At 45.0% G+C, this 26,038-nt stretch overlaps 1 protein-coding gene across 5 annotated transcripts in view; it reads left to right on the forward strand.

Annotated features, from left to right (window-relative positions):
* Positions 1-26,038, forward strand: part of PLEKHB2 (pleckstrin homology domain containing B2) — a 46,850-nt gene that overhangs the window by 10,756 nt on the left and 10,056 nt on the right. For 3 of the 5 annotated variants that reach the window (XM_073019582.1, XM_073019583.1, XM_073019584.1), the window contains exons 2-6: positions 8,556-8,600; positions 13,090-13,242; positions 14,039-14,141; positions 18,929-18,968; positions 21,097-21,186. In XM_073019582.1, the coding sequence (XP_072875683.1) occupies positions 8,564-8,600; positions 13,090-13,242; positions 14,039-14,141; positions 18,929-18,968; positions 21,097-21,186 (423 nt within the window). In that variant the 5' untranslated portion in view covers positions 8,556-8,563. Of the gene's footprint in view, positions 1-8,555; positions 8,601-13,089; positions 13,243-14,038; positions 14,142-18,928; positions 18,969-21,096; positions 21,211-26,038 lie in introns of all 5 variants that reach the window. The other 2 variants (XM_073019580.1, XM_073019581.1) reach the window with 1 other exon arrangement.

Here is a 26,038-nt window from a genome sequence, read left to right on the forward strand (position 1 = left end):
CATGCCTTCCCAACAGTCCCCCAAAGTCTTAACTCATTTTAGCATTCACTCAGAAGTCCACAGTCCAAAGTCTCATCTGAGATAATGCAGGTCTCTTCCGCCTATGAGCCTGTAAAATTGAAAGCAAGTTAGTTACTCCCTAGATACTGTGGGGATACAGCCATTGGGTAAATACACCTGTTCCAAATGGGAGAAATTGGCCAGAATGAAGGGACTGCAGGCCCCATGCAAGTCCGAAATCCAATGGGGCAGTCAAATCTTTTTTTTTTTTTTTTTTTTTTTTTTTTTTTTTTTTTTGAGACAGAGTTTCACTCTTGTTGCTCAGGCTGGAGTGCAATGACCCGGTCTTGGCTTACTGCAACCTCCACCTCCCGGGTTCAAGCAATTCTCCTGCCTCAGCCTCCTGAGTAGCTGGGATTACAGGTGCCCACCACCATGCCTAGCTAATTTTTATATTTTTAGTAGAGGCGAAGTTTCACCATGTCAGTCAGGCTGGTCTCAAACTCCTGACCTGAGGCAATCTGCCTGCCTTGGCCTCCCAAAGTGCTGGGATTACAGGTGTGAGCCACTGAGCCTAGCCGGGGCAGTCAAATCTTAAAGCTCCAAAATAATCTCCCTTGACTCCATGTCTCACATCCAGGTCATGCTGATGTAAGAGGTGGGCTCCCATGGCCTTGGGAAGCTCCACCCATGTAGCTTTGCAGGGTACAGACCCCCTTTTGGCAGCTTTCACTGGCTGGCATTGAGTGTCTGCAGCTTTCCAGGTGCAGAGTGCAAGTTGTCGGTGGATGTACCATTCTGGGGTCTGGAGGACAGTGGCCCTCTTCTCACAGCTCCAGTAGATAGTGCCCCAGTGGAGACTCTGTGTGGGGGCTCCAACCCCATATTTTCCTTCCACACTGCCCTAGTAGAGGTTCTCCATGAGGGCCCTGCTCCTGCAGCAAACTTCTGCCTGGACCTCCAGGCATTTCCATACAACTTCTGAAATCTAGATGGGGGTTCCCAAATCTCAATTCTTGACTTCTGTGCACCTGCAGGATCAACACCACATGAAAGCTGCCAAGGCTTGGGGCTTGCACCCTCTGAAACCATAGCCTGAGCTGTACCTTGGCCCCTTTTAGCCACTGCAGTGGCAGCTGGGACAGGGCACCAAGTCCCGAGGCTGCACGCAGCAGGGGGGCCCTGGGCCTGACCTGCAAAACCATTTTTTCCTTTTAGTCCTCCAGACCTGTGATGGCAGTGGCTGCTGCAAAGCATGCCCTGGAGACCTTTTTTTTTTTTTTTTTTTTTTTGAGACGGAGTCTCGCTCTGTCCCCCAGGCTGGAGTGCAGTGGCGCAATCTTGGCTCACTGCAAGCTCCGCCTCCCGAGTTCATGCCATTCTCCTGCCTCAGCCTCCTGAGTAGCTGGGACTACAGGTGCCCATCACTTTTTTGTATTTTTAGTAGAGATGGGGTTTCACCGTGTTAGCCAGGATGGTCTCCTGACCTCGTGATCCGCCCGCCTGGGCCTCTGAAAATGTTGGGATTACAGGCATGACCTACCAGTGAGCCACCGTCCAGCCCTGCCCTGGAGACATTTTGCCTGTTGTCTTGGTGGTTAACATTGGGCTTCTTATTACTTATGCAAATTTTTGCAGCAGGCTTGAATTTCTCCCCAGAAAATGGGTTTTTCTTTTCTATTGCATCATCAGTCGGCAAATTTTCCAAACTTTTATGCTCTGCTTCCTCTTGAATGCTTTGCTGCTTAGAAATTTATTTTGCTAGATACCCTAAATCATCTCTCTCAAGTTCAAACTTCCACAGGTCTCTAGGACAGGGACAAAATACCACCAGTCTCTTTACATAGCAATAGTGACCTTTACTCCGGTTCCCAACGAGTTCCTCATCTCCATCTGAGCCCACTGCAGCCTGGACCTTATTGTCCATATCACTGTCAGCATTTTGGTCAGGGCCACTCAGCTAGTCTCTAGGAAGTTCCAAACTTTCCCACATCTTCCTGTCTTCTTCTCAGCCCTCCGAACTGTTCCAGCCTCTGCCTTTTACCCAGTTCCAAAGTTGCTTCCACATTTTTAGTTATCTTTACAGTAGCATTCTGCCGTACTGGTACCAATTTATTGTATTAGTCTGTTCTCATGCTGCTAATAAAGATATACCCAAGACTGGGTGATTATAAAAGAAGGAGGTGACCGGGCGCAGTGACTCACGCCTGTAATCCCAGCACTTTGGGAGGCCAAGGCGGGCAGATCACAAGATCAGGAGATCGAGACCATCCTAGCTAACATGGTGAAACCCCGTCTCCACTAAAAATACAAAAATTTAGCAGAGCGTGGTGGTGGGCACCTGTAGTCCGTGCTACTCGGGAGACTGAGACAGGAGAATGGTGTGAACCTGGAAGGTGGAGGTTGCAGTGAGCCGAGATTGCGCCACTGCCCTCTGGCCTGGGCGACAGAGCGAGACTCCATCTCAAAAAAAACCAAAAAACAAAACAAAAAAAAACAGGAAAGAAGTTTAGTTGACTCACAGTTCACATGGCTGGGGAGGCCTCACAATCATGAATCATGGTAGAAGGCAAATGAGGAACAAAGTCATGTCTTACATAGTGGCAGGCAAGAGAACTTGTGTGGGGAACTCCCATTTATAAAACTATCAGATCTCTTGAGACTTGTTCACTACCATGAGAACAGTATGGGGGGAACTGCCCCCATGACTCAGTTATCTCCACCTGGCCTCACTGTTGACATGTGGGGATTATTACAATTCAGGGTGAGATTTGGGTGGGAATACTGCCAAACCATTATCAGAAGGTATGTCTTTTTTTTTTTTTTGAGATGGAGTCTCACTCTTTTGCCAGGCTAGAGTGCAGTGGTGCGATCTTGACTCACTGCAACCTCTGCCTCCCAGGTTCAAGCGATTCTTATGCCTCAGCCTCCCAAAGTGCTGGGATTACAGGCGTGAGCTACCACGCCCGAGCAGAAGGTATATCTTTTCTCTAACACATTCTACTGTAATATATCTCATTTTAGTCATCTTATACCCAAGGTGCCTTTCAGCCTTGCTTGTAATTGAACTGTAATTTTTACTTTGAATTTTACACTTGTGTCACAATTTAGCCATTAGGTGCTCTTTCTTCACCTGAGTGGCTTCTTGACGCTTTCTGAGGGCACTCTTGAAGGCATCTGTGCTTTTTGGTAATAAGATATCCTGCCCCTAAACTGTAACTAGCTCATTTTCAAAGACTACTGGCTCCTTTTAGAGGAGACTAGTGTTAGAGATGAACATCTGGGCTCTGGGAGGTACATGAGATTGTTCCACAGAATGAGGAGAGAGAGACGGGATGACATGAGATAAGAAGCTACTTGAGTCAGCAGAGGAATTACTCTTTCAAAGAGTCAAGAGTTTCTGTTGCTGATTCCAGTTTAAGTTATTTTCTGTCTCATAATCTGATTTCCCCTTTCTCTAATAGTTTTGAGTTATTTTATATAGGCACGTGAAAGATATGTTTATAATGTCCTCTAGATGTAGACATTTCCATTTCTTTTTTCTTTTTGAATCTTACTCAAGTGGCCTGAATTGATTCCCAAGTCTGCCGTTCAGTTTCTCCTTGTTGCCATCCCTTGAGACTCAACTGCCTGAAAAGTAAGAGAAACCCAGGCTTACCTCAAGGAAACACCAAAGAAAACATATGCACAACATTCTTGTATTAGTCTCTTCTCACACTCCTTTAAAGAACTACCTGAGACTGGGTAATTTATGAAGAAAAGAGGTTTAATCGACTCAGAGTTCTGCAGACTGTACAGGAGGTGTGGCTGTGGAGTCCTCAGAAAACTTACAATCGTGGCAGAAGGTGAAGGGGAAGCAGGTGTGTTTTCATGTGGCAGTAGGAGAGAGTGAACACACTTATAAATAACTAGATCTCCTGAGAAATCTATCACAAGACTGGCAACAGGGATAGCTGCCCCCATGATCCAGTCACCTCCCACCAGGCCCCTCTGCCAACACTGGGGATTACGATTCAACATGAGATTTTGGGTGGAGACACAAAGCCAAACCATGTAATCTGGCAAATCAAATGTTGACCCACACAATTACTACCAAATACTCAGAGATACCAGGAAATCTCTGGATCCTTAAGGTTTTACTTAAAGCTCTCTTTTAACTCTTTATCGGCCGGGCACAGTGGCTCACGCCTGTAATCCCAGCACTTCAGGAGGCCAAGGTGGGCAGATCACCTGAGATCAGGAGTTCGAGACCAGCCTGGTCAACATGGCGAAACCCGGTCTCTACTAAAAATACAAAAATTAGTTGGGTGTGGTGGTGCATGCTTGTAATCCCAGCTACTTGGGAAACTGAGGCAGGAGAATTGCTTGAACCCGGGAGGCGGAGGTTGTAGTGAGCCGAGATCATGCCACTGCACTCCAGCCTGGATGACTGAGTGAGACTCTGTCTCAAAAACAAAAACAAAAACAAAAAAACCTCTTTATCCTCATGGGTGCTAATAGTGGTAGTGTTAATCTTACAGCATGTAGGATTGTTGGGCTCAGATTCTTAAAGGCCTTTGAATAAATGAAGCCATTCTTAATCTCAGTGTTATACTAGTCTGACATTTTAACCTTTAAGAATGATAAGAGGCTGGGTGCAGTGGCTCACGCTTGTAATCCCAGCAGTTTGAGAGGTCAGAGCAGGTGGATCACTTGAGGTCCGGAGTTCGAGACCATCCTGGCCAACATGGTGAAAGCCTCTGTCCACTAAAATTGCAAAACTTAGCTGGCTGCGGTGGCACCTGTAATTGCAGTACTTGGGATGCTGAGGCACGAGAATCACTTGAACCTTGGAGGCGGAGGTTGCAGTGAGCCTAGATAGTGCCGTTGCACTCCAGTCTGGGTGACAGAGGTAAACTCTGTCCAAAAAAAAAAAAAAAAGAAAAGAAAAAGATAGCAGATGTAGCCAAATTAATATCAGGAACCATTAGAAGGCTGGCCATGGTGGCTCACACCTGTAATCCCAGCATTTTGAGAGGCTGAGGCGGGTGGATTGCCTGGCCAACATGGCAAAATCCTGTCTCTACTTAAAATACAAAAATTGGCTGGGTTTGATGGCACACGCCTGAAATTCTAGCTACTCGGGAGGCTGAGGCAGGAAAATAGCTTGAACCTGGGAGGTGGAGGCTGCAGCGAGCTGAGATCATCGCACTCCAGCCTGGTGACAGCGCAGACAAAGAAACAAACAAAAAAACCCATTAAAAATGTAAAGAAATTCACCACAGACATTGAGGAGACTCCTTTCTGTTACTCCACATTTTTATATTCACTGTGTCCCATAACCACCAGCGAAGTTGTATGGCTGCGTTTCAGTCAGGTTTTGTATTTGTTGTGACTAGGTAGTTATCAGTACGTTTTCTAGTAATTTTTAGCCTGTTCCCATTTATTTTTTTCCATATGAAATATACTGAGAATTCACATTATGGATGCAGGAAGCTGTAGTATGAATATAAATATCTAGGATTTGACGTGAATGCGTACGTACTTTGCTCTCTATTTTTTTGTGTTCTGGGTTAATAACACGACTGCACAGATGTGATGCTGTCTACAACATTCTTTCCTTTTTGTTTCGCCTGTTTCTTCTGCTGTATTAAGCTACATGAGTAGCATTTTGGCCTTGTCACTGCTGTGTCCTTAGTGTCTAGGAGAAGACTGGACACACGTTAGGTGCTCTAAGAATATTTGTTGATGAAAATATGATGCTGGCAGTTCTCCGCCTCAAACGCTTTTGGAAGTAAAATGATTGTTTTGGGATGTTTTAGGCTGTAAGTTGCAGGAAACCAAATTCAAACATCTTAAGTGATAAACCCATCATTCTGCTTAGTGGAAAGTCTTGGGTAAGGTGGGTTTTGGGGGTTGGTGAAGTCAGTGGCTCAGCAGCGTGAGCTCTGCTGTCTCTGGGTCAGCTGTCCCAGCTGGTTCCTCGTGGTCAGAAGGTGGCTGCCCGCACAGTGAGCAGCGGTGTGCTTACCTGTTCACGTCATCCGGGAGACAGGGAGACTGGCTTTTGTTTGCTGGGGATTGTATGTTTGAGAACCTAAATGCAGTAGAGACAGGGGAAAAATGAACAACGTTTCCTTTCTTGGTAAGGACAGAAAGGATGAATTGAAGAAAACTGCAAAGAGAGCGAGAAGCCTCAGCGTGCATGATTTTGGAGATGCTGAGGTATGGGGTTACTGAGGCTTGTGGAGCTCTTTTTAAAGGTTTGGAGGAAGATGAGAATTCAGCCATGCTTAGATATGGGGAAGGAGCTACATGAGAGACATTTGTTCTTCTGAGGTGCCCATTTGGGCTTCTGCTCACCTTGCAAACCTTAGCGCCTTAAAGAAATACCTAAAAGAGCTAAAGCAGAAAACAAAACTGGCCCATAGTCTCAGCTTCCAGATAATAACTAATGATTTCAAAAAATGAAATGGGCTGGGTGTGGTGGCTCATGCCTGTAGTCCCAGCACTTTGGGAGGCCGAGGGAGGTGGATCACCTGAGGTCAGGAGTTTGAGACCAGCCTGACCAATATGCTGAAACCTCGTCTTTATTAAAAATATAAAAATTAACTGGGCTTGTTGGCATGCACCTGTAGTCCCAGCTACTCAGGGAGGCTGAGACAGGAAAATTGCTTGAACCCGGAGGGCAGAGGGTGCAGTGAGCTGAGATTGCACCACTGCATTCCAGCCTGGGCATTGCAGCGAAACTCCATCTCAAAACAAACAAACAAGCAAACAAACATGCAAATTGTTAACTAATTTAAGCAGTACAGGAAGGGGTAATGGGACCAGTCACTGTCTTTGTTGTGTGACACACACAGAATCGCCACGTTGTGTTTCTAGAGACACATCCTTCACAGGTTTCAGGATTCCTCCCAGGAGGCAGCCTGCAGCACGTGCTGCTCCGCCTTGCCTGCCTGGTGATCTGTCCTCTGTGGAGGTGCCCGCTCCGCAGTCCTCTGTCGTGGGGCATGTTGGCATGCTTCTGCAGTTTATGTGATATTGCAGCGAGTGTTTTTATATATATACGTATATACGTGTTGGTGAACCTCTGCACATAGGCAAATTCCTAGTCACGGTGAGATTGCTGGGTCAAAGTATGTGAACTATTAAAGTTTCGACAGGTTTTGTCAAATTTCCCTCTGGAAAGGTTGCAGCAGTTTTCTTTCTGCCATCGCGCTTTCTCCTTGCTGGTGTCTTGGCGGTTTTCATTTCTGACCACGTGATAGGTACAGTAGTTAACTGTACAGCTGGAGTTGTATCTGTTGAATTGAGTGGGAAATTCAGTGTCTTTTTACGAGTTTGTTGGTCCTTTGTGTTCCTTTTCTGTGAACTGCTAAATGATTGCCTTTTCTGTGTGATGTGTGTGAACTTTGTAAGTGAAGGAAATAAGCTCCTTGCTGCCATATGGTTATGAATATTTCTTCTTCTTCTCTTTTTTTTTGAGACAGAGTCTCACTCTGTCACCCAAGCTGGAGTGTAGTGGTGTCTCGGCTCACTGCAACCTCTGCCTCCCGGGTTCATGTGATTCTCCTGCCTCAGCCTCTCGAGTAGCAAGATTACAGGTGCCCACCACCAAGCCTGGCAATTATTTTTTTTTGAGACGGAGTCACCCAGGCTGGAGTGCAGTGGGATGATCTCGGCTCACTGCAACCTCCGCCTCCCGGGTTCAAGCGATTTTCCTGCCTCAGCCTCCTGAGTAGCTGGGATTACAGGCACACACCACCACACCCAGCTAATTTTTGTATATTTAGTAGAGATGGGGTTTCAGCATGTTGGTCAGGCTGGTCTCAAACTCCTGACCTCCTGATCTGCCCGCCTTAGCCTCCCAAAGTGCTAGGATTACAGGCATGAGCCACCGCGCCCGGCCATTTTTGTATTTTTAGTAGAGACGAGGTTTCACCATGTTGGCCAGGCTGATCTCGAACTCCTAACCTCAGGCGATCCACCCTCCTTAGCCTGAGCCACCGTGCCCAGCTGTGACTGTTTCTTCTAATTTATCGGTTTTAAAGTCACATTTAGCTTTTTTTCCATACAGAAGATTTGAATTTTTATGGAGTTGACTTTATGAACCTTTTTCTTGATGACTTTTGTTTTTTTTTGCCCTGACCTGGCCACTCCATGTCACTCACTGCTGACACCAGTGTAGCACCCCTGCCTGGGCCATGTGGACCCCACTGGGAACTTTAAGTGTAGGCACCTGAGGGCTCCAGCAAGCCACGAGAATCCTCCATGTCCTTGACAGAGCTAAATGCTGTGTCCTTGGGGCTGCTTTATGTTTGTTGTGTGGTGTTAGACGCAGGTGGGCTGGGTGCTGAGGCTGAAGGCTAGTGTGGGAGGAGGGGAGGGGGTACAGAGGGCAGGGCACGTGAACCCCACTGCGGAGGTGTTTGTTAAATGCCAGGGGGGCACTGAGCTAAAATGGCCTTGGCTCTTCCTCAGCTGATGCTGAAGGGGGTAAGGATAGAGACTCGGCCAGACAGGTTATTCTCTTTCTGGGTATGATTTTGAACCTGCCTGTTCTTGTTCTGTAGGTGAAGAGATGGCGTTTGTGAAGAGTGGCTGGTTGCTGCGACAGAGTGAGTACAGGATGTGCGGCCTGCGATCAGCATTGCTGAAGGGCAATCTCTATTTCTGTTTGCTTAAAGCTGATCATGTTTAAAAACAAATACCAAGTTGTTTTTTTTTTTTTTTTTTTTTTTTTTAAATTTATTTATTATTATTAAACTTCAAGTTGCAGGGTACATGTGCACAACGTGCAGGTTTGCTACATATGTATACTTGTGCCATGTTGGTGTACAAATACCAAGTTTTATGAGTGCCGTGGCCTTGAGTTTTCCCTTGGACATTCCTAGATCTCTGTGAACTGTCTTGCACACCACGAAGCTCCTCCTTGGTTGCTGAGTTGATAGGAACCAGGAAACAATGGCAGTCCCTGCTGCTTTCGCTCTCCTCACTAGCGTGCTTTATTTATTTTATTTTACGTTATTTATTTTTTTGAGACGGAGTTTCACTCTTGTTGTGGAGTGCAATGGTGCGATCTCGGCTCACCATAGCCTCCGCCTCTTGGGTTCAAGCGATTCTCCTGCCTCAGCCTCCCGAGTAGCTAGGATCACAGGCATGTGCCACCATACCCGGCTAATTTTGTATTTTTAGTAGAGAAGGGGTTTCTCCGTGATGGCCAGGCTGGTCTCAAACTCCCGACCTCAGGTGATCTGCCTGCCTCGGCTCGCAAAGTGTTGGGATTACAAGCGTGAGCCACCGTGCCCAGCCACGTGCTTTATTGTTAATGATGAATCTGGAACTGCCTGGATGTAACAGCCCAGCTGAGATCTGGCACAGAGGTGCTGGTCTCTCTGCCTCTGTCCTCTGGGGATTGAGCAGTGACTCAGATTCTCAGATATTGGTGTCTTGGTGATTATGTGGCTGAAGAGTTGATCTGAGGCAATGAGTTTATCTAAAACCAAAACTTTTGTGTCTCCAAAAGGACTAGAGAAGAGACTCAGTTCTTTTTTTATGGGATTGAGATCCACTTTGCTAGGCTTATCTCCACAAACCTATCTTTCATACACTGTCTGCTTATCTGTGAGGCTGTCACTCCAGGTGGGATTCATACTGTGTTTTAAAGTGGGAAGAACCAGTCTCATTTATTAAAAAAAAAGAGCAAGCAGGATATTCTGTTATACTAGAAAGAGTGAAGCTAAGTAAGGGAAAAGTGACTACTATGTCATTTATGATTCTAGTCAAAAACTGAGCCGTATCACATACCATTGATTGTTCAGAGACGTGAGTTTATCTATGAGGGATACTTTCAGAAATCAGCTAAAGTCAAGTCTACCAGTGAGAATTGATGGCATACCTGAGATGGTTTATAAAAACTATTGTTTATGAATCGTTTGTGTTCCTGTTAAAAATATTTTATGTATATATTCTTAATTCTCACAACAGCTGTATGATAGGTAAGTGGTATTATTTCCAGTTGAAGAAATTGAGGTTCAGTGAGGTTAGGTAATTTGTCTAAGTGTAAACTATGGGTGACAAACCTACATTCAGAGTCAGAACTGTGTGATTTCAACACTGACACTATATGCACCCGGAGACCGGCCTTCAGCCTGTGTGTCTGTGACGAGTTCCGTGGTCCCAACCTGGAGCTGAACCGTGTGCCCCTGTCTGTGGTAGTCCTGTAGTCTCAGAATAGACAGAGGTGTTGTAGTGTCAGCTTCACGAAGGAGGTCCTGGAGCCCCAAGTTTCCTAGTCCTGGGTTTTGTGGTCCCAGCCTCCCCATAGTCAGGGGACATGGGGACCCTTGCTCAGACCTTGAGGGTGTGCCCTCCTTTGCTGGCCCTTCAGATGTCCTTTGGTGTTTCTCGCCAGGCTCTGCCACACCCTTGTTTGAGGGTAAGCTTTCCCTTCTCTGCCACAACTCAATGAAGTGCTTTGTCAACATACTGATCAATGACCCTTTGGACAATGTTGTGCTCCCCATCAGTGCCTAGCATGGGGACGTACATAAAATGGGTGTAATTTAAATAAGTCACATAGACTTTTCCAGTATTCTGGTCCATGGGTGTTTCAGAAATGTGTATTCAGAAGACTTATCTATACATAACCCCATCCCCATACGTGTGGGTTAATTTTCCTTCTTTCCTGAAAGTAGAAGTATCAATGCCAGTAAAACGAGGTGAGATGTATTACATCCATGGGGTTGTAGAGTAGCAGAGACCCACATGTGATGTGGTCACATGTAGGCAAAGCCGTCCTTAGGACTTCTTTTCCTGCCATTGCCACATACAGCGTTGGGCCCCGGTCCTGGCCTCTGGAGGACAGCCTGATTTGGGAGTCTGCAGCCAGGGCTTTGATGGCAGGTGAGATACTTGGGCAGAACTCCCTGACCCAGTGGTTCCACCTGTCTCTGTGTTTCTGTGGCTCTATTTAGTAGGGCTTTTTGTTTGTTTTTTTGTTTGAGGCAGAGTCTTTGTCGCTCAGGCTGGAGTGCAATGGCATAATCTCAGCTCACTGCAACTTCTGCCTCCAGCTTCAAGTGATTTTCCTGCCTCAGCCTCCTGAGTAGCTGGGATTCTAGGTGTGCACCACCAGGCCCGACTAATTTTTGTATCTTTAGTAGAGACGGCGTTTCACCATGTTGACCAGGCTGGTCTTGAACTCCTGACCTCATGGTCTGCCCGCCTTGACCTCCCAAAGTGCTGGGATTACAGGCATGAGCCACCGTGTCCGGCTTTTCTTTTTATTTTTAAGACAGGGTCTTGCCCCGTTGCCTAGGCTGGAGTGCAGTGGCGTGATAACTGCTCACTGCAGCCTTGATCTCCCAGGTTCAACTGGTCCTCCTGCCTCAGAATCTCAAGTAGCTGGGACTGCTGGCCTGTGTTAGCATGTCTGCCTATTTTGCTCTTTGTAGAGATGGGGTCTTGCTATGTAGCCCAGGCTGGTCTCAAACTCCTGGGCTCAAGCGATCCTTCCACCTCAACCTCCCAAAGTGCTGGGATTACAGATATGAGCCATTGCGCCCAGGGTGTTTGGCAGTTTCTGTGCAGCTCAGGCAGTCAATCAAATGGATGCTTGGGTATCACTTAGTGGTCAGTTGGGCAAGTGCAGTGGACACCCCTCCTGGTGAGGAGAGTGCCTGATACTGGCAGGAAAGCTGGATGGTACGTATCTGGTTGACACCGGTTGCAGGCACGGCAACATAAAGGGAAGCACATAAAATGGGATTGTGTGTGTTGGCCAAGAATGGGGTGAGGTGTACAGGAACAGAAGGTGTAGTGGGCAGTGAGTGGATGTGAGGAAGGTACAGAGATGACCGGAGCTACAACTGGCCTTTAAGTCCACTGCAGGGGTTTTCCCTTCATGCAGTCAAGGAAATTACTGTTTTATAAAGTTAAATACCTGGTCCAAGATCACAAATGAAAGGTTGAATTCGCTCAAGCTGACAGAATTATGTGAGGTAGTAGGATGTGCACAGCCTGGTCTATATCCTGCTGTGCTCATTTATCCAGTGTATACATCAGGGGTGCCTTCCACACTGTAGGCTTCCTGTGGGAAATGGTAGGAGAGAGTATCTGTGAAAGCTCTTAAGGACAAGAAAAAAAATGTGTGGTTTTTTTTTTTTTGAGACAGAGTCTTGCTCTGTCCGCCACGTTGGAGGGCAGTGGTGTGATCTCGGTTCACTGCAACCTCCACCTCCTGGGTTCAAGTGATTCTCCTGCCTCAGCCTCCCTAGTAGCTGGGATTACAGGCACCCGCCACCATGCCCAGCTAATTTTTTGTGGTTTTAGTAGAGATGGGATTTCACCGTCTTGTCCAGGCTAGTCTCGAACTCCTGGCCTCAAGTGATCCATCCGCCTTGGTCTCCCAAAGTGCTGGGATTACATGCGTGAGCCACCGTGCCTGGCCGAAATGTGTTTCTTCAAAAGAGGTAGGTATTATTTTTATTTGCATATAGAGACTTTACAGTCCAGCATTTTCTGATCTAGCAAATGTAGACAATATTTGGAAATTTAGAAACTTGAAAAGTTTGAAAGTTTTAAAGTTTAGTACTGTATGAGGAATTAAATGTTAGATATGTTTCATTTGCTGAAAAGTAACCCTTTTTTTTTTTTTTTTTTTAAAAAAAATAACACCTTAATTTGAAAGTGTTGGGACTTCTAAGTTGGTTGGCAGCCATTCTCTGTTGCCAGTGTGTGCTGCATGCAGCCTGCTAACGCACCAGTGGGCGGGCCCTGGGCTCGGCTTTCGCTTTCATTCTGAGGGACTGCTTTGGGTAATTCTATACAGGTGTCATTAAGGGGCCGGGAGAAGAGTTCTTTTTGTTTCTGCTGTGACTATGTCCTTGCTCTTTTGGCTCAAAGCCAGCCTTTCAGCTGGGCATGGCGGCATGTGCCTGCAGTTGCAGCTAAATGGGAGGCTGAAGTGGGAGGATTGCTTGAGCCCAGGGGTTCAAGGCTGCAGTGAGCTGTGATCATATTTGTGAATAGCCACTGCATTCCAACTTGGGTGAAATAATAAGACTCTATCTCTAAAAAAAACCCAACCTTACTTTTTTTTTCCAGGTACTATTTTGAAGCGCTGGAAGAAGAACTGGTTTGATCTGTGGTCGGATGGTCACCTAATCTATTATGATGACCAGACTCGGCAGAATATCGAGGATAAGGTCCACATGCCAGTGGACTGTATCAACATCCGCACGGGGCAGGAGTGTCGGGGTGAGCTGGCCTGTCTTGGCCAACTTCTGTCTTCTGCTCTTCCTCTGTCTCGGTGGGAACTGGGTCCTCTTCCTTCCCCGTTCTGCTTTCATTAACAGATTGAAGAAGGGCTCCATCTCAGAGGGGCGGCCACAGTGGCGCCCCAAGCACTTAGGTTGTGAACCACATGGTCGGGGCAAATCAGTTTTCTCACCTGAGTTAAACTCACAGTCCACGTCTCCTCTTCTCATGGAGAGGCAACCAGAGCGCTGGGAACCTCAAGAAGCACAGGCCACCCTAGACTGTTGATTTTGTACTCAGAAACTGGCTTCTGTTTGATGGTGACTGCAATCAATTGCTTAAAATCTGGGATGTTGGCTGGGTGTGGTGGCTCATGCCTGTAATCCCAGCACTGGGAGGCTGAGGTGGGTGGATCACGAGGTCAGGAGTTCAAGAGCAGCCTGGCCAAGATGGTGAAATCCCATCTCTACTAAAAATACAAAAAAATTAGCCAGGTGTGGTGGCAGGTGCCTGTAATCTCAGCTACTTGGGAGGCCGAGGCAGAGAATTGCTTGAACCCAGGAGTCAGAGGTTGCAGTGAGCCGAATACGTTTTGTAGACGTCATCTTGGCGGCTGGTCCTGTCAGTCAGCCTAGCTATGTTCTTTCTTTCTGCATTATTGGAAAGGCAGGGGGTTCTTTCATAGATGTAGCACTTGATTTTTTGTCTAGTCCTTTGCTTCTCTTAGCTGGTAGTTCTTAGAAAATGTAAGAAGAAATCCTGAAAAATGTTCTTTTCTTCTGCTTGTTTTTCATAGATATTCAGCCTCCAGATGGAAAATCCAAAGACTGCATGCTCCAGATTGTTTGTCGAGATGGGAAAACAATTAGTCTTTGTGCAGAAAGCACAGATGATTGCTTGTAAGTTTTGCTTTCTTACGTGTTTAATTTAAAAAGTATTTTCTATTTTAACTTCTGATTACCAAAAAATGAAAAGAATGGGCGTGGAGTTCTCTTTCAGGCGTCAGAATAAGGGACTCAGTGGATGTGTGAGAGAAATGCAAGAGTCGCTTTTCCAATTCTGGTTTCTGCTTCCTTGAGACTGCCTGGGCCTATCGAATTGTGGAGAAAATGGCAGAAAGGAATAGCAGTCTCGTCATGCTCTCTCTTTTTTTTTTTCTTTTTTCTTTATTATTATACTTTAAGTTTTAGGGTACATGTGCACAACGTGCAGGTTTGTTACATATGTATACATGTGCCATGTTGGTGTGCTGCACCCATTAACTAGTCATTTACATTAGATGTATGTCCTAATGCAATCCCTCCCCCCTCCCCCCACCCCAAGACAAGCCCCAGTGTGTGATGTTCCCCGCTCTGTGTCAATTCCCACCTGTTCTTACTGTTCAATTCCCACCTATGAGTGAGAACATGCGGTGTTTGGTTTTCTGTCCTTGCGATAGTTTGCTCAGAATGATGGTTTCCAGCTTCATTAATGTCCCTACAAAGGACATGAACTAATCCTTTTTTTATGGTTGCATAGTATTCCATGGTGTATATGTGCCACATTTTCTTAATCCAGTCTATCGCTGATGGACATTTGGGTTGGTTCCAAGTCTTTGCTATTGTGAATAGTGCCCCAGTAAACATGTGTGTGTATGTATCTTTCTAGCAGCATGATTTATAATCCTCTGGGTATGTGCCCAGTAATGGGATGGCTGGGTTAAATGGTATTTCTAGTTCTAGATCCTTGAGGAATCGCCATATTGTCTTCCACAATGGTTGAACTAGTTTACAGTCCCACCAACAGTGTAAAAGTGTTCCTGTTTCTCCACATCCTCTCCAGCACCTGTTGTTTCCTGACTTTTTAATGATCATCATTCTAACTGGTGTGAGATGGTATCTCATTGTGGATTTGATTTGCGGTTCTCTGGTGACCAGTGATGATGAACATTTTTTCATGTGTCAGTTGGCTGCATAAATGTCTTCCTTTGAGAAGTGTCTGTTCATAGCCTTTGCCCACTTTTTGATGGGGTCATCATGCTCTCTTTCATTATTAGATTCACAGTGGGTAATAGGCATAGTTGAAATAAAATGACCAGAAAAGCAAGAAAGTAAAGAGTGAGGAAACTCAGTTCCTAGGGCTCCTGTCACAAATGGCTGAACACTGAGTGACGGAAATGGCAGAAATTCATTGCCTCACAGTTCCGGAGGCTGCAAGTCTGGAATCAGTGTGTCAGCAGGTCCTTGTTCCCTCTGAGATGCTGGATAGGATCCTTTCTTGCCTCTTCCTGGCTTCTAGTGGTTTCTGGTAGTCCTTGGTGTTCCTTGGCTGGCAGCCACATCACTCCGGTCTCTGCCTCTGTTGTCACATGGCCGCCTTCTGCTGTGTCTGTGTCCAGAATTTTCTTATAAAGGACACCAATCATAATGGATTAAGGACCCACCTTCATTCACTGTGACCTTATCTTAATTTGATTCCATATGCAAATATCCTGTTTCCCTATAAGGTCCCATTCCAGGGTACTGGGGATTAGGATTTATGCATATCTTTTTCATGAGGACGCAATTCAACCCGTAATAGAGATCTTTGAGAAAGACGGTGAAGTGGATTAGATCATCTTCCCTCAGGGGAAAACATTTCAATGGTGTGACCAAATAAAGAAGTTTGATCTCAAGCACAAACTACAAACAGCTAAAGAAAGAAATAGATGATTCTACTGATACGTTTTTTAATCCTACCCGAATCCCAGAAGCAGTAACTAGATAAGTTAATTAAATCTTGCAAATTTTCGGTATTACCCTGTAGTCTGGAGTGATGCTGATTAAGTGTAAGTTACTTTTTGGAGAAGCTAAGGAAAAAAGTTCTTGAGAATGTGATGTCCTTGGGGCCTCAGCTGAGGCTGGACGATTCACCCAGGACTCATCATTGCAGGGCACTGAAAGACACTGAAGCTCACAGGAGTTGGGTAATTTTCTGGCTGGTGAAGTGAGCACTAGCATGGGACATTCAAAGGAATATGCTCAGAAGAGAGTGTAGGACCCATATTTTTCAGAAAAGACTTACTCATTCTCAGAAGAGATTTCCTTCTCTTCTAGCCCTCTGCCCTCATATTACAGAATGTTGATTGTGAGGGTGACACCTAGCCATCAAACTGTTGCTGAGCTGGACTGAGGTGGAACAGGGTGGAACTACCAGTTGATACCAGATTAGGTAGGAAGACTGTCAAGGAGAAATAACTCATACTTTATGAGAGCAAACAAGTTTTAGATATCACTTCCCATGTTAAACATGAGCAGGGTGTAAGGAAGTGGCTTGGCAACTATGCAGATATACCATGAAGGAAAAATAAGAAAAGGAAAATGCAAGCCTCAGGAAAAGCTCCTAGAGTGGAGGGAAATAAAACCCAAGGAACAGAAGCAGAGTCTTCAGGAATGCTTTCCTGGCCACCATATTTAAAATTACATCTCCCTGTCCCCATACACACTCACCAGCTACCAGCAGTTTATCTTGTTCATCATCTGCTTTCATTAGAATATATGCTGTGTGAGGGCAGAGATTTATGTTTCTTTTCTCCTCTTTTGTGTCTGTCACTGTCAAGAGGGTGCCACTCACATTATCATCTGAGGAAAGTGGTCTTCCCTTGCATACAACCCCAAACGAAAAGTGAATCACTGGCATGGAGGGAAAGACTGGAGATACTCTCAGTGAGGGGAAAAAGATGAAAAGATCAGAGATACGTTGGACTAAAAAAAGTTCAGAAAGATTATTGATGTTCATAAAGTATAGAACCCAAAGGAGGTAATTAGAAATTCAGGGCAAGAGAAATGTTCTGAAATAATCAAACAGAATTTGCAGACCGAAGGCCACACTAGACTCTTCCACCTGAAATGACCACAAAATCTATATAAGATACATGAATAATCCAGTATGATACCCTTTAGCAAAGTGAATGACAATGGAATGCTGCATACAAAATCAGTTGGGGAATTTTGCAACTTAACTGCATTCCATAGAAAGCCAGAACACTTGGCTGGGCACGGTGGCTCACGCTTGTAATCCCAGCACCTTGGGAGGCCAAGATGGATGGATCACCTAAGGTCAGGAGCTTGAGACCAGCCTGGCCAACATGGTGAAACCTCGTCTCTACTAAAAATACAAAAATTAGCTGGGCGTGGTGGTGGGCACCTGTAATCCCAGCTGCTCGGGAGGCTGAGGCAGGAGAATTGCTTGAACCTGGGAGGCAGAGATAGCGGTGAGCCAAGATCGCGCCACTGCACTCCAGCCTGGGTGACAGAGCGAGACTCCATCTCAAAAAAAAAAAAAAAAAAGCGAGAACACTTGAAAATAAATGAATGCATCTTTCAACTCAGGGAGATAGTAAAATGAGAATAAAACATAAAAGGAATTGATGAAGATAAGAGGGATAGGGTCAGTAAAAAAAGTAAAAGGTAAAGGAGTGAGGGAGTGCTCAAGAGAACGCTATTTTGTTTTTTGAGATGGAGTTTTGCTCTTGTCGCCCAGGCTAGAGTGCAATGGCGTAATCTCCACTCATTGCAACCTCTGCCTCCTGTGTTCAAGCAATTCTCCTGCTTCAGCCTCTGGAGTAGCTGGAATTACAGGCACGTGCCACCACACCTGGCTAATTTTGTGGTTTTAGTAGAAGCTTGGTTTTACCGTGTTGACCAGGCTGGTCTCGAACTCCTGACCTCAGGTGATCACCTACCTCGACCTCCCAAAGTGCTGGGATTACGGGTGTGAGACACCGCGCCCAGGTGGGAGACCGCTTTTTGTGTATCAATTAAGAAAGCTCTTGTGATACTTAAGATTCAGATATCTAGTTTCTTTGACAATGTAGTGGAAAGTAGGTAGGTGTAGAGATTGTTAGAATAGTTTTGCAGGGCCATTTGGCAATACCTGCTGAAATAAATTATGTTTATATCCTTTGATGTAGCATTTTCAGTCTTTGGAATTTGCCCTATGGAAATGTCTACATAAGAGTGCAAGGGTAATAGGGGTGTTAATAGCATTCTTTTCTTCTTTTTTTTTTTTTTCTTGAGATAGAGCCTCTCTCTGTCATCCAGGCGGGAGTCCACTGGTGTGATCTTGGCTCACTATAGCCTCGACCTCCCAGGCGCAAGCCATTCTCCCACCTCAGCCTCCCAAGTAGCTGGGACTACAGGCATGTGCCACCATGCCCAGCTAATGTTTGTATTTTTTGTAGAGCTAGGATTTCACTGTGTTGCCCAGCCTGGTTTTGAACTCCTGGGCTCAAGTGATCTCCCTGCCTTGGCCTCCCAAAGTGCTGGGATTACAGGCATGAGGCACTACATCCGGTCTCCAGCATTCTTTTTAATGTTGAAAATTGCTAATAATCTAAATTTACTTGTATCATGGAATATTATATAGCTGTTAAAAAGGAAGAAGATCTGTGTGTATGCCATGAACTGACAAAGCAAGTGGCAGTGCATTTCACATTTATTAAAAAGTAAAAAATACAGTATAGATTATGTTTTAAATATTATGTATCTATTATGGATGTAATTTTTAAAAATATATATTCCTAGTGTATGTCTCAAGTGGTTTGGGGCAAGGCCTGAAGACCTGTTCTTTAAACAGATCTTTTCAGGAATTCTGATGCCAACTCTGGTTTGAGAATCAGTGAAATACTGGATTGCCTTAAATAAAGTACCCTTTTTCTTTTCTCCAGGGCCTGGAAATTTACACTCCAGGATTCTAGGACAAACACAGTAAGTTACTAATGGCAATCACCTATAATTTTTTTTTTTTTTTTTTGACAAGGTGTCACTCATCCAGGCTTGAGTGCAGTGGTGCTATCTCAGCTCACTGCAGCTTCTACCTCCCGGACTGAAATGGTCCTCCCACCTCAGCCTCCCCTTCCCAGTAGCTGGGACTGTAGGCCCATGCTGCCGTGCCTAGCTTATTTAGAAAAATGTTTTTGTGGAGATGAGGTCTCACTATGTTACCCATGCTGGTATCAAACTCCTGGGCTCAAGTGATCCTCCCACTTTCGCCTCCCAAAGTGCTGGGATTACAGGCGTGAGCCACCACACCTGGCCACCAGTAATGTTTTCACATGGTCTTGTGTAACAATTGGAGAATGGGGAAAATGGGTTTCTTGGCCATCCAGCCGTGAATGGGCAGGTAGCACTGGGCAGGCGCCTTTCACCAACGGTGAGCAAGCTGGGTTTGTCAAACGTTTTTGGCAGGAAGCACCCTCCTCACGCAAGCATGCTTGTTCCAGTGTGGCTTTCTAGAAACGTTTGTATTTCTCAAAGTTCTGCAACACTTTGAATTCTGCTGTGGTTTGCAGTAAAGGCTTAGAAAGAACTGCAGGATTTCATGCATAGGAGCTCAGCCTTGTGAAACAAACATTTTTGTGACTTGTACTTGTCTCTCATCCTGTTTCTGGCCTTAGGAGGTCACAGAGACAGTGAACCTCATTTGTAAGAGCCTTGTAATGCCATCTTTATCTGTCAGGGATCAAGGGAGTGTTACTCTGGTCAGAGTTTTCATTCTTTAGATGGGATTTTCCTTTCCTTTATCTTTGTAAGAAAAGAAGAAGGTGGATCAAGCTTACAGAAGAATGTGTGCATGTGGGAGAAGAAAGTAAAAGGCTTAATATCCAAGCGTCAGTGTTCTCTTCTTTTGTTAGCACAACACAACTTCATTCTAAGCTTACTCTACAGCCGCGGTTACCTTTTCTTCATGAAAATCCTTTTTTTGGGGTAAAATTAGTATTAACGATCCATATAGTTAAGGGCAAGCTCCACAAATGATTCTTTGTGTGAATTTTTTTTTTTTTTTTGAGACAATCTTACTCTGTCGCCCAGGCTGGAGTGCAGTGGAGCGATCTTGGCTCACTGCAACCTTTGCCTCCCGGATTCAAGCAGTTCTTCTTTCTCAGCCTCCTGAATAGCTGGGATTACAGGAGCATGCCACCACGCCCAGCTAGTTTTTGTATTTTGAGTAGAGATGGGGTTTCACCATGTTGGTCAGGCTGGTCTTGAACTCCTGACCTCGTGATCTGCCTACCTCGGCCTCCCAAAATCGGGGGATTGCAGGCGTGAGCCATTTCACCTGGCCACATTTTTTTTTTTTGAAGAGCTAACATGTTTTTCTTTAAATTACATTGGGGAGTAATTTAATGAAGAATTTTGTTTTTTAAGGTAAAAAACAGACTGTGTATAGGACATATCTCTGATACGTTTTAGATTGTAGGGTTTTTATTTGTGAATAAAGGACTGTTGAGAGTGCTGTGACATCTTTATTTCTTTGGAGACAGAGTCTCACCCTGTTGCCTGGGCTGGAGTGCAGTGACTCGATCTTGGCTCACTGCAGTCTGCAGCTCCCGAGCTCAAGTGATCCTTGAGATTTAGCCCCTTGAGTAGCTGGGGCCATAAGCACCATGCCCAGTTAATTTCTTGTTGTTTGTAGAGATGGGCTCTCCCTCTGTTGCCTAGGCTGGCCTTGGAACTCCTGGGCTCTAGCGATCCTCTCACCCAGCCTCCCAAAGTGTTGGGATTACAGATGTGAGCCATTGCACCTGGCCTGAAGTAACATCTTTTAAAAGGCATTGGGTAACAGTGGGGCCTCTGAGTGCCTTCCTGGCTGTGAGAGCTGTAATCCTGTTAGGGGTTGAGTGAGGACCACTTCGCTCCTGCATTTAGAGGATTCCAGAGTAGGGCTGGGGGCCCCCACTGGACTGGGAAAGTTTTTGCTATTTTGCAGAGAGCTATATATGTGTTTGTCTTTTAAAATTTTTAATTTGCTAAATAAAAGGGACAATGCACAGCATTGTTGAGCACACAGGTGCTGGGAAGCTGTCCTGCCCTCACCCTCTCCTCTCTCCCGCAGGCGTATGTGGGCTCCGCAGTCATGACTGATGAGACATCCGTGGTTTCCTCGCCTCCACCATACACGGCCTATGCTGCACCGGCCCCTGAGGTAGGGAGAACCCTGAGCCTTCAGGTGAGGGAAGCTTGGGGTCTCTGCTGCTGTCCTGCTTTGTTTTTTGAATGAAATTGGAAATGTACTCTAAACCTTTTCTTCTTAAAACAGATGATTTCTTACCAACTTTTGTTTTCATGAAATAAAGCAACTATTTTATATAGTTCAGCACATTGTAATATGCTGTATTAATGTGTAACAAGTTTTTAAGATCTAAAAATGCATCATGTTAATGATAGTTGCTTTGGGTAATGAGATTTTGATGATCTGTAGTTTAAATGGAATGAATTACTCGAATTTTCCTTATAGTCAGAAAAAAATGCTATATTTTGGGGAAAATAATCCTTACAAAAATCATGTCAAATACTTTGGGATGTCCTCTTGTTGGGGTGCTTGGAGTGCTGACTGAGCTGGTTTGTATGTAAGTCTGTTGTGTGGAACACGCTGCTTTTTTTTTTTTTTTCCTTTGAGACGGAGTTTTGCTCTTCTTGCCCAGGCTGGAGTGCAGTGGCACTATCTCAGCTCACTGCAACCTCTGCCTCTGGGTATAAGCGGTTCTCCTGCCTCAGCCTCCCGAGTAGCTGGCATTACAGGCGCTTGCCACCATGCCCGGCTAATTTTTTGTCTTTTTAGTAGACGTGGGGTTTCACCATGATGGCCAGGCTGCTCTCGAACTCCTGACCACAGGTGATCCACCTGCCTCTGCCTCTCAAGGTGCTGGGATTACAGGTGTGAGCCACGGCGCCTGGCTGGCACTTGTAAACTTTCTAAGCTCACTTACTCTAGTTCCTTTTTCTGTAGATTCTTTGGGGTATACTACATAGGCAATCATGTCATCTACAAATAGGAACAGTTTTCTTTGTAACTTGTATGCCTTCTGTTTCCTTACCTTGCCTTATTTCCTCGGTTAGACCTTCCGATATTATGTTGAATAGCAGTAGTAAGAGAAGACATCCTTGCCTTGTTCCTGATTTTAGGGGGGATGTATTCAATGTTTTTCTTTTTTTTTTTTGAAACAGAGTCTCACTCTGTCGCCCAGGCTGGAGTGCAGTGGCATGATCTTGGCTTACTGTAAGCTCCACCTCCCGGGTTCATGCTATTCTCCTGCCTCAGCCTCCCAAGTAGCTGGTACTACAGGCACCTGCCACCATGCCCAGCTAATTTTTTTTTTTTTTTTTTTTTTTGCATTTTTAGTAGAGATGGGATTTCACTATGTTAGCCAGGGTGGTCTCGATCTCCTGACCTCATGATCCACCCACCTCTGCCTCCCAAAGTTTTGGGATTATAGGCGTGAGCCACCGCGTCTGGCCAGTGTATTCAGTTTTGAGTATGCATTCATTTAGTATTAATGTACTGTTTAATTCAGTATTTAATTAGTGTTGAATTTAGTTTTTACATATGCATTTATTTAGTATTTAATGCATTCATTAAGTATGCTGTTAGCTGGAGGTTTTTTATATTTATTCTTCATCAGGTTTAGGAATTCCCTTTTTCTAGTTTCCAGGAGTGTTTATCGTGATGGGGTGTCAGTTGCCTGCCTTCCTGCCTGCCTTCCTGCCTTCCTTCCTGCCTTCCTCCCTTCTCCTCCCCTCCCTTCCCTTCCCCTCCCCTCTCCTCCCCTCCCCTCCCCTCCTTCCCCACCCAGAGATGAAGACTCACTCTCTTGCCCAGGATGGAGTGCAATGGTACTATCATTAGCTCACTTCAGCCTGGAATTCCCTGGGCTGAGGCAATCATCCTGCCTCAGCCTCCTGAGCCACCACGGCTGCAAAAAAAAAATTTTTTTTTTGATAGAGACAGGGTCTTGCTCTGTTGCCCAGGGTGGTCTTGAACTCCTGGCCTCAAGTGATCCTCCTGCTTCGGCCTCCCAAAGTGATTTTGTTAAATACTTTTTCTACAGTAATTAATATGATTGTGAGGTTTTGTTTTTCTTTTTAGCCTGCTAATATGGTGGGTTATAGTGTTTGGCTTTCACATACTGAACCAGCCTTGCATTCCCTGGAATAAAACCTGCTTGGTCATGGTGTATGATTCTTTTTATTTATTGCTGAATTCAATTTGCTAATATTTGTTAAGGATTTTTGCATCTATATTTATGAAGGATATTGGTCTATAGTTTTCTGTCTTTGTGCTTTATCTTATTTTATCAAGGCAATACTGACCTTATAGAATAAATCGGAAAGTGTTTTCTGCTCTTTTCTTTTCTGGGAGAAATTGTGTAGAATTGGAGTTAATTCTTCTTTAAAATTTGGTAGAAATCTCCAGTGAAACTATCAGGTCCTAGAGGTTTCTTTTTTGGGAGATTTTAAATGACAACATCTGTTTTCTTTTTCCTTTTTTTTTTTTTTGAGATGGAGTCTCACTCTGTCACCCACGCTGGAGTGCAGTGGTGTGATCTTGGCTCACTGCAAGCTCCACCTCCTGGGTTCACACCATCCTCCTGCCTCAGCCTCCCGAGTAGCTGGGACTACAGGTGCCGCCACCACGCCCGGTGAATTTTGTGTATTTTTTAGTAGAGACGGGGTTTCACCATGTTAGCCAGGATGGTCTCGATCTCCTGACCTCATGATCCACCCGCCTCAGCCTCCCAAAGTGCTGGGATTACAGGCGTGAGCTACCGCGCCCGGCCTCTTTTTCCTTTGTTTGGCTTAAGCAACACACGTCTATTTGTCACAGTTCTGGAGGCTGAAGGCCCAAGATCAAGGTGCTGGCAGTGTTGGTTCTCCCGAGGCCCCTCCTGAGCTTGCACATGGCCTTCTCCTCCCTGTATCCTCATATGACCTTTCCCTCCAGGCCTACTGCAGATGCAGCTTTCTTAATAGTGACTGGTCTACTCAGATTCTCTAGTTTGCATGGAGTAGGTTTTGATAGTTTGTAGTGTTTGTGGAATTGTTCCTTTTCTTATAAGTTGTCTGATTTATGTGTGTAGAGTTCTTTATAGTGTTTTCTTATTATCCTTGTGATGTCTGCAGAGTCTATAGTAAAAATCCTCCAGTTCATTCTTTCCTGATACTGGTAATTTGTCTTTGCTCTTTTTGACAGTTTAGTAAAGGTTTTATTAATTTTATAAATAGTTTCAAAGAAATAGCTTTTTGTTTTATTCACTTTTTCTGTTTCTCAATTTCATTGATTGTACTCTTTTATTTCCTTCCTTCTGCTTGCTCCGTGGACTTTGGTTTTCAAACGTTTGACTATAATGTGTATTTGTATGGCTTTCTTTGGGATTATCCTGTTTGGTATTCATTCAGCTTCTTGAATATATGGGCTTGGGTTTTTGCTAAATTGGGGAAATTTTAAACCATTATTCCCTTTTTTTTTTTTTTTTTTTTTTTGAGACGGAGTCTCGCTCTGTCGCCCAGGCTGGAGTGCAGTGGCGCGATCTCGGCTCACTGCAAGCTCTGCCTCCCGGGTTTACGCCATTCTCCTGCCTCAGCCTCCAAAGTAGCTGGGACTACAGGCGCCTGCCACCTCGCCCGGCTAATTCTTTTTGTATTTTAGTAGAGACGGGGTTTCACCGTGTTAGCCAGGATGGTCTGGATCTCCTGACCTCGTGATGCGCCTGTCTCGGCCTCCCAAAGTGCTGGGATTACAGGCGCGAGCCACCGTGCCTGGTCTTAAACCATTAATCTTATGCTTTTCCAACTTCAGCCTCCTTCTTCTCCCTTTGGCACTCTGATGACATCCCTGTTAGTCTGATGTGTCCCAGAGATGCTCTTTTTTTTTTTTTTTACTTCAATCTGTTTCTCCTCTGTTGTGTTCTGGTTGGGTAATTTCCACCCTTTATATTCATGTTTATGGATTCCTTCCTTTTGTCGTCTCCATTATGTTGTTGGGCTCATTCATTGAACTATTTAAATTGGTTATTGTATTAGTTCTGAAATTTTTATTTGGTTATTCTTTATATCTTGATATATAAAAAATTGAATGTATATCTCTGTATACTTTTTACTGAGATTTTTCTGTTTTATGGTAGATACTTTATATTTTCTATTTATTTCAAGTATGTTCATAATTGCTTGTTGAAAAGTTTTTATGATAGCTGCTTTAAAAATCTTTCCGGATAATTCCAACATCTTTGCCATCTTTGTGTTTGTGTTTTTTGTTGTCTTTTCTCATTTAGTTGAGATCTTCCTGGTTCTTGGTGTGATGAATGGCTTTTGATCAAAAGCTGTACATTTTAAGTACTGTAAGACTGAATCTTATTTAAATCTCATGTTTTAGCAGACCTGCTTCTCGGGGGCTGCTTTATTGCTGCCAGGTAGAGGTGGAAGTCCAGGCTCGCCTTCAGCCTCAGTTGACACCCATGGTCCAGGTTTCTTGTCGCTGTGGAGGGAGTTGTGAATTTAGGTTCTCACTAGGTCTCCACTGAAATCACCCTGTCTGAGAAGAGGAAAGGCTCTTACTGCTTCCCCCAGAGCCTCCGCTGATACCATGGTTGCCACTGAGACGTCCTGAAAGACTCACTCTCCGCTTGGTCTCAGTGGAATAGGGAGGGCACCGTATTTTCTGCTGGGTGGGAGTGGGGTTCTGGCTCCCTACACGGTCTCCGTGGACACCACCCAGCGGGATGGGGGTGTTTTGTTTCCATCTGGCAGGGAAGAAATTCCCAGCCCCCTACTCAGTCTTACTCGACGGTGTTCTGAGGACCCGGCGGTGCCTGCTGAGCATGGAAATCCAGGCTCTTCACACTTGGCCTTTGCTGGTGTGAGGCTGAAGGTTTTTCTGTGGTGGTTCTCTGGAGTAGAGAGGTTATTGTCTAAAAACGTTCTGTCTTGCTAGGTTCCTCCTTTCCTTCTTAGATTCTTTGTTAAAGCGAGCAGCTCTTCTCAGGGTCTTTTTGGTCTGTACT

The sequence above is a fragment of the Chlorocebus sabaeus genome, chromosome 10 (assembly GCF_047675955.1).
Source record: "Chlorocebus sabaeus isolate Y175 chromosome 10, mChlSab1.0.hap1, whole genome shotgun sequence".
Taxonomy (NCBI): domain Eukaryota; kingdom Metazoa; phylum Chordata; class Mammalia; order Primates; family Cercopithecidae; genus Chlorocebus; species Chlorocebus sabaeus.